Source organism: Thunnus thynnus, chromosome 18, assembly GCF_963924715.1.
Source record: "Thunnus thynnus chromosome 18, fThuThy2.1, whole genome shotgun sequence".
Taxonomy (NCBI): Eukaryota; Metazoa; Chordata; class Actinopteri; order Scombriformes; family Scombridae; genus Thunnus; species Thunnus thynnus.
Window position 1 is genome coordinate 23,193,268 of NC_089534.1, and position 18,914 is coordinate 23,212,181.

Genomic DNA, 18,914 nt, shown 5'->3' on the forward strand with positions numbered 1-18,914 from the left:
GTGGACTGGTGGAGGGACACAGAACCAGACTTGGACAGAACCATGACATCAGAACATGATGTGCCACAGTGAATGAATGGTATTTACCATTTCTTAATAGAATCAATAAAGCACTCTATCTACTGATAAATGAATTAATGAAACCTAAGTCGATTATTGCATAATAGGTACAGTAAGTTATATAACTATCATCATAATCAGAACCAACAGGCTGGTTGTCCTTCCTTGACCTTTGTGCTTATTATGGTGGTGGAATGTAACTAGGTACATTTACTCAAGAACTGTACTCAAGTACAATTTTGAGATTCTGCTTTACTTGAGTATTTCCATTTTATACTTTATACCTCTACTCCACTAGATTTCAGCGGGAAACATTGTTGTCTACTTTTCATGGAATTACTGGTTACTTTACAGATTAAGATTTTACATACAAAACATCAGTGGTGGAAGAAGTATTCAGATCCTTTACTTAAGTAATAATAGAAAAAGTCTAAAAATACTCCATTACAAGTCAAAGTCATTAAAAAAGTATGGCAGTATTATCAGCAAAATGTACTTACAGTACCAAAAGTAAAAATACCCATTCTGCAGACTGGTTTCTTTAAGAGTGTTATAATATTATAGTATATTATGTTGTTTGTTTGTTTTTATCACTAAAAAATATACATAAGAGCATTTTAAGGTTGTAGTTCATCAATGTGGAGCCAATTTTAGATACTTTGGATAGATTACTAATAAAGTTACTGCATCATATTATATAGGTTTATCATATGTTTTTTCAACAACAACAACAACAATAATAATAATAATAATAATAATAATAACAATAATAATACATGTGTTTATATAACACCATTCACACACTAATGCAGCTCAAAGTGCACAACAAAATTTAAAAGAAAAGAGCAGACTATTTAAACAAAAGTGAGAATACTTAAATATATAATTTTATGTAAAATCTTTATCTGAAAAACAACTAGTGGCAAATACAAGTAGTGGATTAAGAAGTAGAATATTTCCCTCTGAGAAGTGGAGACGTACAAAGCAGCATACAATGGAAATACTCAAGTAAAGTACAAGTACCTAAAAGACCAGCACTTGAATACATTTACTTAGTTGCATTTCACCACTGCAAAACATGTTATCAGTTTATAAAATATGACACATTTGATGGAACACTATCAAACAGTAGGCCTATATAAGCTAGATCATTTAAATCCAGGACATATTTGTAATAGGGTATTTTTAATGATCTGAATATTACCACTGGCCTTTACAAAAAAAAGTTGGTTCAGTCTGGACCAGGTCTGGACGAGAAAATATTAGTTCATATCTGTGGGACCATGAAGTGGGACTGATGATGTCTTTAACACGTTACGTGATGTGACGTGATGATTACGTTTCAACCGAATGGAGCATTTCATTGGCTGCGACCTTAGCAACCACAGGAGTCCATAGTAACGGAGAAGAACACAGCAAGGAATAAGTTCTGATGTTTTTTAGCCACAAATCTGTCATTTCTACTAATGTACTTAGACTATTAGTATTACATTCACAGTTGTTATAGATTTAATCATTGCTACAAAAGCTCAAAGCACCACTGCAACCGTCATCTTTTTAAAATGGGAGACAAAAACCAACAAACCCGTCCCAAACGTATTTTTGTCAACGACGTCGACAGGTATTCCTCCAAGCACATCGCTAAGGTAAGGTAAAAAAAAATATGTATATTGTTCGTTTAAACTGAGCGGTCTTTCGCCAGTTAACGCTAAAACTGCAGTTTGTCTTCCACAGTTTTTATCAACATGCGGAGAGACATCTGAAGATGCCGAAGCAGAGGAGCCGTCAGCCTCCCCTGGAGGTCAACCAGCTTTCCAAATAGTCGCGACTGTGTCCTCTTCCTCCACAGACGAGAGAGCAAGCTCTCTGCTAGAGCAATACACGGTGAGTCTAAGAGTAAAAAACTAGTATAAAACTATTAACAGTTAAGCTGTTTCTCTGCTGAACTGTAACAAACTCTGACAAACTGAACTATTAACCCACCACAGCGCCATAATATAACAATATAAGATTTAAGAAGGGGCTAGTCTGCAGAATAAGAACTTTTACGTCTGAATTCTTGAGTACTTTTACTTAAGTAAATATGTAATGTAATGTGTAATGTAAATATGTTTTACTTGTATTTAAGTATTTATATTGTGGCATTGATACATTTACTTAAGTAAAGGGTCTGAATACTTTTTTTCACCACTCCGTACAGGGACTACAGTATAACAGAGTTATGTATGTCTATCTCTGGAAGATGCAAATAAAAGACAATGTTTAACAGGGTGTACAATGTTCTCTGCAGTCACCAACCCGAGATGAGCTTCTTCAGCACCTGCTGGAGTGTGATGTGGTGGTGTACAACATCTCAGAAAATGCAACACAACAGCAGATTGAAGAGGCAACATGGGCACTCACAGGTAAGGGAGTGAGGTGAGCTTATAACTTGGAGGCCTGGCATACTTATAACAATAATGATAATAATAATAATAATAATTATAATAATAATAATAATAATACATTTTATTTATAGAGTGCTTTTCAGGGCACTCAAACACACTTTACTAAAGCTAAAATGATCATAAAAACAGCACACTAAAAACATATAGGCTAACACAACGTTAATCACACTCTAAAAGCAGTTCTGAAAAGGTGAGTTTTGATAAGTGATTAAACATGGACAGATCGGTGCAGTTTCGGATGTGTTTGGGAAGAGAGTTCCAGAGTGAGGGGGCAGCTATGGAGAAGGCTCTGTTGCCCCAGGTCTGGTGCTTGGTTCTGAGTGGTGGAGACAGGAGGTTGGCATCAGAGGAGCGAAGGCTGTGGGAGGGAGTGTGGTGGTGGAGTAGGTTGGTAAGGTAGGAGGGGGCCTGGTTATGGAGGCTTTGTGAGTGAGGAGAAGGACGGAATTGGATTCGTTGTGGGACAGGGTTAGGGTTAGGGTTAGGCAGTGGAGGTTCTGGAGGACAGGGGCGATGTGGTCACAAGAGCGGGGGTGGGTGAGCAGTCGAGCAGCAGCGCTCTGGATGTACTGGAGTTTATTAAGTATGCCATAAAGAATGCAGTAGTCAATTCTGGATGTTATGAAAGCATGGGTCAAAGTTTTGGGAACAGAGAAGGAGAGTGATGGGTGGAGCTCTGTTTTTTAGGTGGAAAAAAACAGTATTGCTGTTTCATGTATCCTCCCTGTACTTTTTTTCTTTTTTTTAATAAACAGCTCTTCAGGCTGAGATGGAGAACTTCAAGAGTCGGAAAATGTTCATCTTAGTCTCGACAGTGATGACGTGGGCCATGACCAAGCCACAAAATCCGGTAAGCCTGGAGAAAATTTTCGCTAATTGCCCAATGCATAAAGTTTCACTAGCATCATTACAGTTTCTCTCCTCAGGATGAAACAGATGTTCTGTTAACAGAAGAAGAGTACAGAAGAAGAAGGCCGCATCCCAGTTTCAGAAACCACAACAACCTGGAGAAACTTGTGCTCAAACTGGGCAGAGGTGTAAGTAGGTTATTGTGATAAAAAATTCAATATACTCAAAAAATACTCCAACACTCCCAACTTCATCATTAGCAATATTAAAATGTTCAGAGAATACCAGCACCACAAACATGAGTTAAGCTGAATTTAGCTTCTGTTCTTTGATTTTTACAACCTTACAGAAAAAGGCCAAGCTTACTGGCTATGTTGTAGCTGCTGGTCTTCAGTATGGAAAGGGAGAGAACCTCTTCCACTTCTTTTTCAAGGTAGATATTAACCTAATCAATGTGACACAGTATTTCTTTCTGTACTGTCTGTATAATTAGCATTTTGTATTTTCTAACAGGTGTCTTGGTTGATGCTGTATCCAAAAGTTCCTGTATTTAGAGAGGGCACAAATTTCATCCCCACAATTCACGTATATGACCTTGCAGGGTGATCTTGATTTACTGTACTTCGGCATATATAATTTGTTTGTTGAGACAATTAGTGCAGCGCTGGACTGACTGTGATCCGTTTTCAGGGTGATACAAAACATCATCCAACTCAAGCCAAAGTCAAAGTACATTCTTGCCGTCAACGATTCCAAGAACACTTTGGAGGAGATTGTAAAGGTAACCTCGTCATGAATAAGAATGTACATTAAAGTAGTAGTGTAGTAAAAATATTACTGTAGGGTACACTGGTGACTCTTTCTCTCCACATGTTTCTTATCACTCTACTGTGAACTAACAAGCAAAATGACAAAAAATAGAAAAAAAAACTGATAAATAACTCTCTCTGACACTTGACCCTTTAGATGATAAGCGATGTACTTGGGCCAGGGGAAATTAACAAAGTACCAGAACAGGAAGCCATCACCATGATGGCCTTTAAGGTGCAGTATGTGATTATTTTTGCTTATTTCATGTAACTTAGAATCTAGTCTGGGTTATCATTCATGAGTTTTTCCATGCCCAGTTAATATTTATCACTATGATCAAGCATCTCCAGGCTTCTTTTACAGACTCTTTTTTTTTTTAGTTAGAATACCCAACTGAGCTTTAGAGTACAGTCTAAACTATTCTGTGCAATCCATTTGCTAGATTTTATATCCAGGATGACAATGCTGGCTCTAGGCTCAGAGTTTTTCTCTGGCTTTGACTGAGAGTTGGTCAAGGCCACAAACATAAAATTGACTGGGTTGTCTGTGCTAGTCATGAAACTCTGCATGCTCTTGGCTCACTAAGGCAGACAAAGTTTGTGTTTCTCATCTCAGCCAGAGGAACTGGAATACCTAAGTATCAACCTCCGCCTGGATGCTTTTATTATAAAAGACTCCTTCAACCTCAGCTGGACGTCTGAAACTGGGATGGTTGAGAACATGGAGAGTATTGTGGAAGAATACAAAGACACTAGGCAGCTACTTGTAAGTGTTCAAGTCCATCAAATGAAGAATTGAATTGCTATTAGATACATATAAGCCTTAATAGCAGCCACTGTTACACTGGAAAACCTGTTCAGCAAGTCTGAAAGGCCAGAGTGTTCAAGAGATGTCCCAACACTGGTACACAATAAAAAAGGTCCCATGACTCATGAATTAAACCAGATATCCCCTTTTCTCATCTACTGTATGTCTGTAGCCAATTAGGATCTGCCTTGTTGGACCTCCAGCTGTGGGTAAAACCACTGTTGCAGAGAAGCTCTGTAAGCATTACCAAATACACCACATCATGATCAAAGAGGTCATTGAAGAAAAGACTGCACAACTGGTTAGTGAATGCAAAGATCTTCATTTGTCTCTCACTGCTGTAACATAATAAAAGGAAACATGCTGCCCTCTTGTGGAAATTAATTATCTTTTAAAACTAGATGCATTTCATATTTGGCTGTATTTTGAAATTTGCACGACATCTGTAATGTCATTTTTTCACATTTATTGTCCTTTTTTATGTTTCTCTCTATATGCTACAGAAGGAAATAGTGAATGGAGCTGACCCTGAATATGTCAGTGAAGAGGTGGTGGCTGCTGCACAGACACAACTGGAAAATATCAACAAAAGCATGGAAATGAATGCAGGTTAGATATAAAAGCACAGAGTGGTGTTACCAGTCTCTCCTCATCTCGTCTGTTGTCTCCTCATACAAAATATATGTATATATGTACATATATGTTCTGTTGGTATTGTGCCAGACTCAAAAAACAACAAAGTAGAAATTTTATTTTGGTTCATTAACAGCATTTAAAAAGTTAAGTTATTACTCCATAAAATGTGTGAAGGAAACATGACCAGAAAAACTTAACCCATTTCTATAAGGTCATTTTACTAAGTTGAATTATTGATGGGTTGTTATTCCACAGAGTCTTTTAGTGTCTCACTATTTTGGTCCTTTAGGTCGACTCGCTGACCATCTAGTTTTTGACATTTTGCAAGAAAAGCTGAATTCAAAGCCATGTAGGAACCATGGATTTGTTCTCGATGGCTTCCCTAAGACTTATGAGCAAGCAAAGTTGATTTTCTCTGGTGAGTTTAATCCATTAATCTAATTGCAGTATAATATTTAATAATATTTACTGCCCTAAAGTGTATGAACCGTTTTTATTGTTCAGATGAAGAAATGGAGAACCGAGATTTGATGTCCAGAACCCCTGTGTACAACAAGAAGATCACTCCAGGTTATTAATTTACTCATAATATTAATTCACCACAACAGTCTAACTAACTTACCAATACTCTCCTCATAATTAATAATACAAAACATTTTGGTTGAAGCATCATCTGATCACACTTGTTTTATGTTTTACAGAGCATGTATTTGCATTAAATGCCTCTGATGATTTCCTGACAAAAAGAGTACAAGGACTTCCACAGAGTGTGGCAGAGAAAATGCGCTACACCCAGGACGAGTTTATCTCTCGTCTGATGAGATACAAACAGCTGAGTGACGCTGAGGAAACCCTGCTGGACTACTTTGATGAGCTTGAGATTCACCCAGAACATATTGGTAATGTCCTTAAAGCCATGATGTATATATCAGAGCAAAATGGGATTCAGACTGCAATAAAGAAACAATTTTATTATTACAAAATGCATAAATAGCAATGCACAAACACGATATTTAAAAGTATCTCAGATCTAGAAAATGAAATGAAAGGTAACAGTGTGATCGCTGAGAGTATTTGTGTGTTTAACAGTGCTTTGTTGTACATTTTACTGTGTGACTATGACAAATGTGAGGTTATTATTGCACTGGTGGTGTTGTTGGTCTTGAAATGACTTGACAAGATTTTCCATAAACCCCACTGCTTCATTTTTCAAAGACATTTTCTGTTGAAGATGATAAACTTGTTGTAAGTGATGTTTCTGACAGTATCTGGCGTATTAAGATTAAAGATTGGTGAAGATTCAGCACTGGTGGCCCTGGAAACACAGCCATCTTCCTTTTCTGTGTCATTAATCAATCTGAGTTTGTACCATAAGGCAATATGCAATTGCAAACGACATAAGATGCAGTTGAGAGATTTGTAGAAGCTGCCACTCTTAGCGATGGTTCTTTACAGTGAGTGTGTCTTGTTCCTCTCCAGAAGTCAACACAGATGATCCAGAGTACATAGACATTATGAACAAGATCACTGAGATGGTGGGGATTCCCAAGAACTACGGCCTCAGTCCAGAGGAGCAGGAGGAGGAGGACAGACGACAAGAGGAAGAGAGGAAGCAGAAACTGGCCACTGAAGCTGCTGAGAAGAAACGCAGGAATGAGGCTACACTAGCTGAAATGGCTGCTCAGTATGAGGAGTGGGTAAGAGAGATACATGTTGCATGATACAATCACAGATGGAAGTGATAAACTGATTGCCATGCGTCATTGGGATAGGTTACACAATACAGTACAAGAGAGAGGATGTGTAATCTAAGAAGAAGAAGAGATAGAATAGATGCATTCTTTACTGGAGTGGCTACTAACTGTGGTAGAAGTAGATTTCTAGAATGAATTTATGCAAAAAAACAAAAACAAACAAACATACAAAAAAATGTACTCCACTGTGATGCAGTAAACTTTTGGGGCAAATCAATATTCAATTACATTCAGTTATATAAATGTGAAACGATGCAGGGTTTCAGGACCATATAAGTCACAAACAACAAAATCTAAAACACAGAGAAAAATGCATATATAATATCTAATATTAAAATATAACCCATATAGTAGGAACAAAACACATGAGAAAAAGATAAAAGAAAACTGTACAGTATGTATGTGTGTGCTTATACATCAATAATTATGTATCAGTGTCCTGTGGAGGGAAGAAAAACTTTACTTTAAATTAATATATTAATTTCTACTCAATTATTCAGTTATTCTTATATTCATATGATCCCATAAGTTTATATATTGTTGATGTAAAGACGTTTCTGTTGTGATCAGGCTGTGATCAATGACTTATGTGAACACACATAAGCCATTGATGAAATTTAAAAAAAAAAAAAAACTTGCTTTGGCCGTTTAATAAGTCAGTTTAATAAAAGCAAAGTAGGTGTTACTAATAACATTAACAATGGCTCTGTTATGTAACAGTGATCCAGCATGCAGAACACCAGGGCCCTGGAACTGAAACAGTTAGATTGAAGGCAACCATTATTTGTTATTGATTACACCTGTGCTTTTCCAACTGTGACATATCAACGTGTTGTCAGTTCTTTTATTATTCTTCATTAGCAGAAGAATTTGTCTGAGGTGAAGAGGCAGGAATACGAGCTGCTGGAAGCTCGCTGTCTTCCTCTGAGGAACTACCTGATGAAGTATGTGATGCCCTCGCTCACTGAGGCCATGTTAGAGTGCTGCAAGATCAAACCAGAGGACCCTGTCGACTTTTTGGTATCAATACACCTTCTTATATATTGTAGATCCTCAGCTGATGTTTAACCAAACTGGCTCTTTTAAACATCAGGGAATTGACGCAGCTGTTGTATTTTGTTTTCGCAGGCTGAACATCTTCTTCGAAACAACCAACAAGATTAAAAATCAATCTCACAAAGACATGATCCAACACAAATATTGATTTCCAGCATTTGAGGCTGTTTTTATTCTACAGTAATTAACATATATCAAGAGATAATTGTACCAAACATTGTTATGTAAAATGAAAAGAGTGATGCATCAGTGTTACAGGCTTATAGTAAATATGAAGAAATGTAATCAGTAAAATTGATGCATTGTAGGTATACTGTGATTTAACAGAAACACATTTAACAAACTTCCTATACTAAAAACTACACTCTCAGTGTGAGAAACATATTTTTTAAATGTCACTTTGTGTGGGACTTGGCTGAGGATGCATGTCAGAGCTCTATAGTTAAGCCAGGTTTCCTCTCATTAGAGAATTTGACCTCTTAGGGCATCCATCTGGGTTATGACTCAGCACCCTGCTGTAGAGTCAGCGCTTCCTGGAAGAACCACACTCATACTGGTCTTATTCCAGCAAAGATGTAAACACAATGTGCACAAGCTCTTCTGTTGCGGGAGAGATTAACGAATAATAAATAAATATATTAAAATATGTAATGATGAATATGATCCTTTCATGGATTAAATAAGAAAATCACTGTGGTTCCATATTTTATTCAAACTTAAAAGAAAATCTCATGTCTTATGATCCATACATTTATGAGATTAATAAAAAATAAAAAAGGTCAACAATTGTTTTGCTTATGAAAGAGTCTAAGTCAGTCTAAGTACAAAACTTAAAAGCCTGCGTACATACATAACAATTATGTAAGGTAATGGGCTTTAATTGTGCATTCACTTACAGTAGTTATACAGTTTGAAATCTTTGTTTCAATCCAGTCATCTTTTTTTTTATTAAAGTCTGCTCTCTCAACACTAGGTGGTGCACAAATTCCTTCTATAAACTACACAGGAAAAAGAGAGACCAGCAGATGTTTTTTTAAACTGAGTACATTTTTCTCATCTTCAGTCAAAGGCATGACAGTGTTCTCTAAATAAAATGCATTGAGTTCCGAGTGCTTTGCACTGCTGTGCTAAGTAATTAGTCTGCTTGTGGAAAGGGCCTTTGTTCTGATATCGTTGTAAAGTTTTCATAAAATAGGAATGTGTCGCTCCAGTTGGTGAGGATATTAAAGTCAAACGGGTGTCTGGAATTTGCTTTGTAGCTTGTTCGTGACTGAGGAACTGAGCTTCTCCAGCTAATTAGATGCTGTCTGCAGGCTGCGTCGTATGGAAAATAAATCACAACATAATAGGAATACTTTCACAGTCATAGTTTGCACTAGACTTTTATTTTAGTAGATGGCATAGTTATTCGTAGCTGTCACAAAACATACTGCAAAACTGTATAATGGTTCTTTTGATAGCTTTGTACATTTTAATAACTCAAATAGTTATTCATACACATCTACACAAGACTCAAAGTCTGAGCTTCATCTCAGTTTTTCACAGAGAAAAAGGCGACACTAGACTGTAAAAGCAAACTGCTTTTATCTGGCTTTTACTGTACTCTTTACTATGTTGAATTATTTCTTGTTTCATTCGTTCGAGGCCAGAATAGCTGTGACCTAAAGCAGCAAAAGACACTGCACACCTGCGGCTCACCCACACAGGTTTTTTCACTTATTTTTCCTGATTAGACTTCTTCCCAGGACAGGGATAGGGTTGCATCTTTTAAGGCAGAATCATCTTACACTTTTATCATTTTTATTGATATATTGAGTTTAGTGACATCACATAATTCAAAGCTTGGCTCCGCTCACCTTGAACCTGATGCCACCCATGGCCGCTAGATGCTCCAACTGACTCTCATTCAAAAGGTGTCAACTTCTCTTTACAAATACTAAGTCAATCAGTTTTTTCAATGAGTCATTGTGGTCTCAGTTGCTAAATGTGGGCCCTCTAATTAGTGTGCTGGTGGTAATTTTAGAAATTATTGAGCCTTTAATAAGATTTGCTCTTCCCGGCTCCGGGACTCACTGAGTCGGGCTATTGTCACAATATTTCACTAAGTTTAATGTCACTTGATTAACATATCTGCTGTGTTAGCACAATTTAGCTAAAGTAGCTAACATTACACTAAGTGTGCACTGGTCGGAGGTTTTCCCAGTAAGCTAGCGTTAACTTCTGTCCGAGGCATAAAATGTATATATAGATGGACGTAGTGAGATGTGACATCACTCATTGGTTTGCATTGCAGTCATTGTGAAGCCCAGAGTCGCAGTTTATGGTCGGCACCATCTTTTCTATTTGGAGCCAGGACCTTCCAAATAAGGAGTGTGGCGTGTTGCCTTTCCCACTCTGGAAACACGCCCTGCTACCTCAGACCCAAGCTAATGCTAGCTTACTGGGAACACCAAGCAGTACACACTTGGCTAACTAGGCTAACATTAGCTACTTCAGCTAAATTGTGCTATCAAATATTTCGACAACAGTCTGACTCAGTGCGAGTCCCGGGGCCGGGGAGAGCAGCAGGTGAACCAGCTGCCAATCACAGCTGTCAATCAACACCCACACAGCAGACATCAAAGCTACTATAAGTCTTCAAATCTTATTAACGGAGCAATAATTTACAAAATGACCACCAGCACACTTATTAGAGGGCCTGACTTTAGAGATTGAGACCATAATGACTTGTTAAAAAACATACTGATTTATTATTTCTGGAAAGAAGTTGATGCATTTTGAACAGGAGTCAGTTGGAGTATCTGGCAGCCGTCAGTGACATTGCACTTACTTCCGCACTGGCTTCGACCTCAAACCATGGTAATTGCCACTTCGTTTTCAAGTAGTGGGGCATGTTTCCAGAGCATGAAAGGCAACACCCCACACTCCTTATTTGGAGGGCCATTTTCTAAACAGAAAAGATGGCACCAGCCATAAGCTGCAACTCTGGGCTTCAAACCAGCTCCAAGGCAAACCAACAGGTGACATCACACCTCACTACGCCCATCTTTGTATAGAGTCTATGCTTTGAACAAATGACAAATTACTTAAAGAGACCAGTAATAGCAGTAATTCTTATAGTAATACCTGCTGTTTACCACCTGGTCAATAAGGTGAAGAGCTTGTTCACAATAGATTTTATGCAGTGTATGTGTGATAGAGGATAAAACATTGGCAAATGACGCTGTAATGTGCAGGAGGGCAAAAGGCCGACCCATTCAGCCAAAATAACAATGTTAGCAGTGACACTGAGAGCGCCAGAGCGGTCTGGCAGAACAAATCAGGACAGACTTCCCCTGCAGGGAGCAGTTCCAGCTCTGTCACTGACATTCAATTTCATATTTATGGGGAGAAATGACAGGATGTCCTGCCAAACACCCACGATTCCCATAACTCATGTATTCAATGTGTGGTTGGTTCAGCTTTTACTGGACCCCAAACTCAGACAGCCCCCTCCTCACTTCAAGTATTTTACTGCTTGAATAGTGAAACTGCATATTTAAGGTTATTTTTCTTGCTATGTGCTGGAGCAGGTTAGTGGTAGAAAACAGTAATGGTAGCAGTACATAGACTAAAAGTAACAGTTGTGGTGGAAGATGTTTGTTAACCTTATTGCAAACTGATCCTCACAGTACTAGCACATGCATTTTATTGCTTGCGGTGCCTGCCAGGTGCAGATTGAAACTTCTGTATCTGAAATATCTTAAAGCACTAAACTCCACCTGTCTGTCCAAAAAGTTTCGAAGAAATGTTGAGAATTCACTGTAAATCACCAAAGCTGTATTTGCTCTCAAGTCTGTTTGGAAAACATGAGTCATCTTTCCAGATGGTCAGGCTTCCTCTGTTGTGTTGAAACTTCTCACCTGCTCCAAAGCATGCTGGGAAAAAGACAACTGAACAGGCCCATTATTGTAACCCTCCTAGAGTCTCCTGGTCCTGCTATATAATATCACTGCTATTATCATACCATTAACATTTCTCCTGCTACTATTACTGCTGCTACTTTAGCATTAAAGCAAGTATGACAATCACTGCTACAATTTTATTACTATCACTATTTCTACTTATTACTAGCTACTGTTAAAAAGTAAAGTGATAACAAATACTGCTGTAACATGTAATTATTGGGTTTTACCCTTTACCAAATAATTGGGCATGGTGAACAAAATATGAATTGATCATTTTGGTGAAGTCACTTTAAAGTCAAGTACATTTTTATTTGTATAGTCCAATATCATAAATCACCAATTTGCCTCGGGGCACTTTACAATTGTTAGAGCCTCGATTCAGATAAGGAAAACCTCCTCCAAAAAACCCTTTAATGGGGAAAAAAGTTGTAAAAAGTTATGTTTCTGAAAACGTTCTAACATCTGATAAAGGTCAGCAACACTAGTTGCAAGTGAAGTGTTTTAGCCTAATGACAGTGTTATAGAATACATCCAAATATGGTCAAATGTCTATTTAACGCTTGAACAACAACATGCATCATGGGATGTTTTTCATTGCCTGTGCACCTTATGTACCATCACGTACAGTACTGTATATCTGAGACTGCATGATTGCATGCATTTAGCAGTCCAGAGGGACCAAATTATTACAGGAGACCCATATATAGATCATATTTTATTTTTTTTTACTTATATTTATTCTGGGATTTTTCAGTGAGAGGAAATCTCTCTTTTGCAGGAACACCCTGATCACATTCACACAATTAAACACATTCACACCTGGAAGCTGCCCAGTACAACCACAGTCTGACCTGCTGGCTTCTGAGAGACTCCACTGCAGCAGTTGGGGTTAAGGGCCTTGCCCTTGGTGGTAATAAAGGAGGGGCAAGCACTGCTTTTTCACTTTCCCCACCCAGATTTATCCAATTATTTGCTTAAGTGATCCTTTAAATTGTGTTAACCACATTCATGAGGCTGCTCAGATACCATCATTCCTGAATAATTTCCCAGCTTTTTCCAAAACATTTCCGAGAAAAGAATATATGAATTGATGTTTATTATACGGAAAAAAGACAGTGTCCAATTAGTGCACTTCTAATTGATTAATTCCAATTAATTTCTAGCTTTACCACTGAATCACTGAAATCTTAGCAAGTGTACAGCAGGTCAGCTGAACATGAAAAATTTGAAATTTTTCAGCAGCTAAGCACACAATTCAATATATATGAAGAATAATTTTTTATAATAAATGAATAATTATTGATTATTTAGTTAATATATACTTAATATATTACTTATATACCACATATCTACATCACATATAAGCAACTGATCAATTAATGAATATCATCCACCTCATAAAATGTGTTTAATTACACTGTGACTCACTGACAACATTATGAGTCATCTGGTGAATGCCCTCAGTACCCCTCCCCCCAAATATATAGCATAAATACACAACGAAATAAAAACCCTTCAGTATTGGACTTTAAACTCCCACATTGGTCACAGCCAGAGGTCACAGTCTGGTCTACCGTAATGGCCGCTCTCCAACTGAGAACCTTTAATTCAGGATGCCAGAAATAATGTAACAGTGAAGACTTTCACCTGAACAAGCGAGGAACAAGGAAGAAAAGGTCTCATTCTGTGGTGCAGGGCGGCGGCTCCAACAGCTGAAATACAGAACAGTTATAGTGAAAATATAGTCTTGTCTTCCTGTTTTATTGAATTCATCTTTCATTTGAGCAGTTTCCCTTTGGGTGTTATCGCCTCCTCATGTTGTCTCTGCTTTGCCTTTGTAAACTCTGCTTTTGGATACATGCTGTAGCAATAAACTGTCTTCTTTTAACTTTGTTTCTGGAGGTATTATCCATGACAGCAAGTAGGACTTTCTTACTAGTAGCAGACTGTCAGTCTGTGCTGCTGTTTTTTTCATTTTCATTGATATGTGTGTTCCTGTGTGAAGAAAATATGATGTCATCCTCTCCATAGTCCATCCTCCGTCTACAACACAGTGTGTGTATAGGTGCACGCGCATATGTGTGAGAGAGAGGGAAAGAGGACTTGTGTAAAAGGGAAAGGGAAACACATTTTTCCTCTCTTGGTTAAACAGTAAAGTTTAAGTTTAGTTTACTGTTAAACAGTAAAGTTAACAATGGTGGCAAATGGTCTGCACTCAGCGAGTGTGTGTTTGTGTGTGTGTGTGTACTAGGTATTCCTCATGTTGTGGGGACTTAAATCTGTTTACACAGTCATATGTGGGGACTCGCCTCCCTTTTTAGGAAAAAAACAAGTCCCCATCATGTAAATAATTAAATTTTAGGGTGAAGACTCGGTTTAAGGTTAAGGTGAGGGTTAGGCAAGTATGGTTAGTGTAAATCTCCAGGAAATTAATTTACGTCAGTGTAATGTCCTCTGAGGTCATGTGATGGAAACACGAGTGTGTGTGTGTGTGCGTGCGTATAAGACATAGAGTGAGGTCTGTGGTGGTCCCGGTTAGCCATGTTGTTTTATCTGCTGGGCTTCCAGTCACAATAACCTCTACCACCCTTGTAGTGGTCACACACAGACACACGCACGCACATACACAAAGACACACAAGATGGAAATAGCATCCACTGTCTCCTGTGGTGGTCACCCTAACATCTGCTGGTGGTTGAAAATGCTAGAAAAGGACCACACACACACAAACATCTACACACACACACACACACCATGCTATGGCCGTAAGAAGACTGTTTCTCATTGTTATAACACACACACACACACACACATACACACATACCATGGATACCACAAGTAGTACTGCATATCATGTTGTCAAACTCCAAGTAAGAAATCATTCATTCCAACCCCATGTGTCTGCCATATTGACCTACCTCACACCAGAACATGGTGTCACATGTTAATGTGCGCGCTAACACACACATGCACTTTACCAAGTTGTGTTTAACAGCAGTGTTTGCTTTTGTTGGATAATGAACCTGACATGTCAGTCTGAAGTGTGTGTGTGTGTGTGTGTCCTTGCATACAGACATGCTTCATCATGCGTGCAAACCAGTCACCCACAAGGAGTCCAAAAGGTTAACCCTCATTTGTTTCAAACACTTTGTAGACCAACTTGTGGTATCTGTGAGCTGCTGCTGGTGAGGACAGTTTTCCACATGACATTGTCCACATCAAGACAGATTAGAGGTCTGTAACCTGGCAACAACAATTACTATGCTACCTTGTAAACAGCCCAGGAGAGGATACAATGTAAAATAACATCATGTGACATGATAAATGTCTAAAACTTCTCACAATTTGCTTTGAAATTTGTCTTCTCCAAGTGTTCTGAGAGGCTTAAGAGCTTTACAGAAGTTGCAAACTATAAGCTGGGAACCAACCATAAGGCTTTCAAGACATACAGTACTACTATTTCCACCATGATACACATATGTTTTTGAATCTTGACAGCCAAAAAGAGGCATATATTGTATGAATGGGTATAATACAGAGGTAACTCACTACATGACAGGTAGACCACAATTAGAGTCATGTTGTTGGGCTACCCTCGAAATAGAGAGAGATCACACACCCTTGCATATTCCTGAACTAAAAAACAGTTTGGTTTGTTCATTTATACTGCAAGTTGTGTTGGAGAAGCAAAAAAATGGGGAAAAAAGTGCTCAGTTTGGATGAAATGGTGGATAGAGACACTATGGCAACCGTGGAGACTGTCCTCCTAAGAGAAACGAGACAATAGATCAGTAGGTAATGTCAGTCAGTCGTAATGAGTGACAGATGCTATCTAGTCACCATAATAATTATGACTTGGAGCAGTGACACAGTTTAGATGACGACAAATTTCCTCATTTGGAGGGGGAGGGGTGGATGGAGGATGAAACCCAACTTTACAACAGGAGGCCGCTGTTCATTTCCTGTTTCTAAGTAACTACAATCGCTCTCCAACCTTATCCCTGTAATTATTGTTGAAGCCATGAGGACGGAGGTCACCCAACTTTTGTGCCTAAACCTAACCAGACCTTAACCACAGCATTGTCAGATTATAAAACATCATTATTTTTTAACGAAAGTACAGACAAATTATGTTGTCCTGCTGATTACTGCTGATAGTTGAGTCAGATTAGAAAATACTTCTATGTGTTGTTCTGGAGAGCACATGGTCAAACGACGCATTTGGTCGTTTAATTTGAAGGACTTGTTGCAACCAGGACTGTAACTTGCAAAGAGAGCTGGAGGAGAGTGAACATAAAAGAGAGGTCAACCAGTTGAGCTGTGGACTCTGTATTAAAACCTGATGTAGTGGATTATGAATTTTCACTCCCGGCACACATCGCCATTTTATTGTTTTTAAAATTATAATCTCTCCTGCTCACACACATGATGACGATGGTCCTGATTCCAGTAAAAGTATGATTTTATTTCCAGGCTCAGACTGCAGACACACAGGTCTATTTTTCAGAGCCATTTGATTCCTTTTTACTTGGCAGAAAGGGAAAAAATATGATCAATGACATCTTTACTGCTCTGGACACAAATTCAGCCACATTCCCCTCCCATCACCTGTTGATAAATACTGTTTTAATACAATTTATATAATGAAATATCCCAAAATAAGACTACTTTAGAGACCCCACGAGCTTGATTTTTAATTAAAGGAGCACTTCATAGTGTTAACTGTACCATCCACTAAATATCCATTATAATTACATGAACAAAACACTTGAAAAGCAACATCACCCTCTTAAAAACGCCCCTGCAGTGCCTCTACCAGGTCAGTGGCATTCTCCTCATTTATTCACTTTAGTTCCAATTATTTTCCTTTCCACATTTATGATCAGTTGACAGTTATTAATATCTTGCAGCTAACACATACCAGGTGATGTTCTGCACTGAACTCCTGTGAGATCATTCGTCTTTCCAGCATGTGGACTCCTGCTGATCAATCTGGCAGGCGTTTGTGTTTGTGTGCGTTCGCCTGCGTGAGTGAGTTTTGCATGTTTATGATCATGTGCATATTTACGGTAAGAGATGCAGAGGAGTTTCTGTATAAAACAGCTCTGCCAAATTAAATGCAGTACTTTGATGTTAATGTGCTGAGCAAATGAGACCATGGAGTTGATGTTCGAAAAACAAATACATGAAAACAGCATTTACCGTAAATCCTGTTGCTTCCTGTTGCAACATGGAGTACTAGAAGGACAAAAAAATAACACAATGCAATGTAATGAGTGGTTTTATGTTTCAGAATAGGTCAAAAACCTCAAAACAGTGCACGAAAACTACTGTTCTGATATCCAAATACTGTACCTGATGCTGCCTGCGTGCCTGTGTTTCCATCCAAAAATCTTCCCTCTCTCTGCTTCCATATCTCTCTCTGTGGATATATGATCTTGTGAGTGTATCAGCCAGTTAGTGATGTGCACTTCTAACATGACGGCTAAAATGATACACTCATTTACTTCTTGACAGTCTAATAAACCCTCTCCGGGTCAGGCAGGGGCTAAAAAACTTTGGCCGACATTTACTTTAATCCTCTTGGAGCATTAATTCGAGTAGAGGAAGTGTCAGCAGTTTTACTCGTGACTTCTCAGCAGGCTCCAGGGTAAACAGGCCATCTCAATCAATCACAAAAATATCTCATGGGTTTCCAAATGCTAATGGGAGCCAGGTCTACTCAAACCCCGCCTGACGGAGGAGAGATTCCTGCGAGTCTGAAAAAGGAATGTTTGGACAGCGAGACGATGCCGTTTGAATATAAAGGAGAGCAATGTGATGCAACGCAGAAATAATTACCTGTAGAAAAAAAAAGTCAAAGTTTGGCTTTCCATTGGCCATTCCATTCTGCACAGTGGATTTTCAGTGGAAATCCATCATCCTGAAGAATGAAAGGCTCTTCTGGATATGAATACTTTGAGCTCTTAAGAATCTTGAGGACTTAGGCCTTAAAATCCCTAAAAACCATTTGAGATTTTCCTAAAAGGGAGGCTCTGACTCCAATCTTGTGTATTTTTTCTGTGTTTACATGAGTGTGTGTGCAAGAATGTGTTGTGTAGGTGGGTGGTTGCGTGTGCGTGTGTGTTTGTGTGTTTCAGGCAATGACATTATAAACATCCCATAATTATCTCTGATTGCCTCTGGGACCCCTGTCCTCCTACAAACCCACAGTTGTACGTCTATTATGGTGACATTTGAGTCGCTGTCATGTTTACAGCTTCACCATAATCTGCTCCCCATGGAAACGATTATCTGTATCGAAATCTATTTGTTTAAACAAGAAGACTCTTTGTTTGTCACATTTCACTGTGTCTATTTTGCAACCAAACTTTTCTTAATTTGGAAGTGTTGCATTTGAAATACTACTACGCGTCGCCATCATGCTGTGCAGTGCATATACTGTCCTGACACCAACACACATCTGGTTCCACTGTAAATTATATACCATATACTACTACTCACAAATAAACACACATATACACGTGAAAGTACAGCATCCTCTACAA

General features: G+C 38.4%; 1 protein-coding gene and 1 long non-coding RNA gene across 3 annotated transcripts; one reads left to right on the forward strand and one right to left on the reverse strand.

The window, feature by feature from the left end:
- The first annotated feature begins 1,438 nt into the window (after positions 1–1,438).
- LOC137169560 (adenylate kinase 7-like) lies at positions 1,439–9,070 on the forward strand. 2 transcript variants are annotated; one of them, XM_067572828.1, is made up of 18 exons: positions 1,439–1,706; positions 1,795–1,944; positions 2,351–2,465; positions 3,263–3,357; positions 3,434–3,544; positions 3,706–3,789; positions 3,870–3,958; positions 4,047–4,137; positions 4,323–4,400; positions 4,782–4,931; positions 5,146–5,274; positions 5,477–5,582; positions 5,899–6,027; positions 6,114–6,179; positions 6,311–6,508; positions 7,089–7,306; positions 8,225–8,383; positions 8,492–9,070. In XM_067572828.1, exons 1-18 carry the CDS (start codon positions 1,623–1,625, stop codon positions 8,525–8,527), a joined length of 2,088 nt encoding a protein of 695 aa, XP_067428929.1. In that variant the 5' UTR covers positions 1,439–1,622; the 3' UTR covers positions 8,528–9,070. The 2 variants fall into 2 exon arrangements, with proteins under 2 accessions (XP_067428929.1, XP_067428930.1); XM_067572829.1 differs by having other exon boundaries at positions 8,228–8,383.
- Positions 9,071–17,224: 8,154 nt separating this feature from the next.
- LOC137168919 (uncharacterized) lies at positions 17,225–17,985 on the reverse strand. Its single transcript, XR_010924364.1, has 3 exons — positions 17,722–17,985; positions 17,569–17,604; positions 17,225–17,389 (listed from the first exon to the last, which is right to left on the reverse strand). It is a non-coding gene; the product is annotated as an uncharacterized lncRNA (long non-coding RNA).
- Positions 17,986–18,914: the final 929 nt, after the last annotated feature.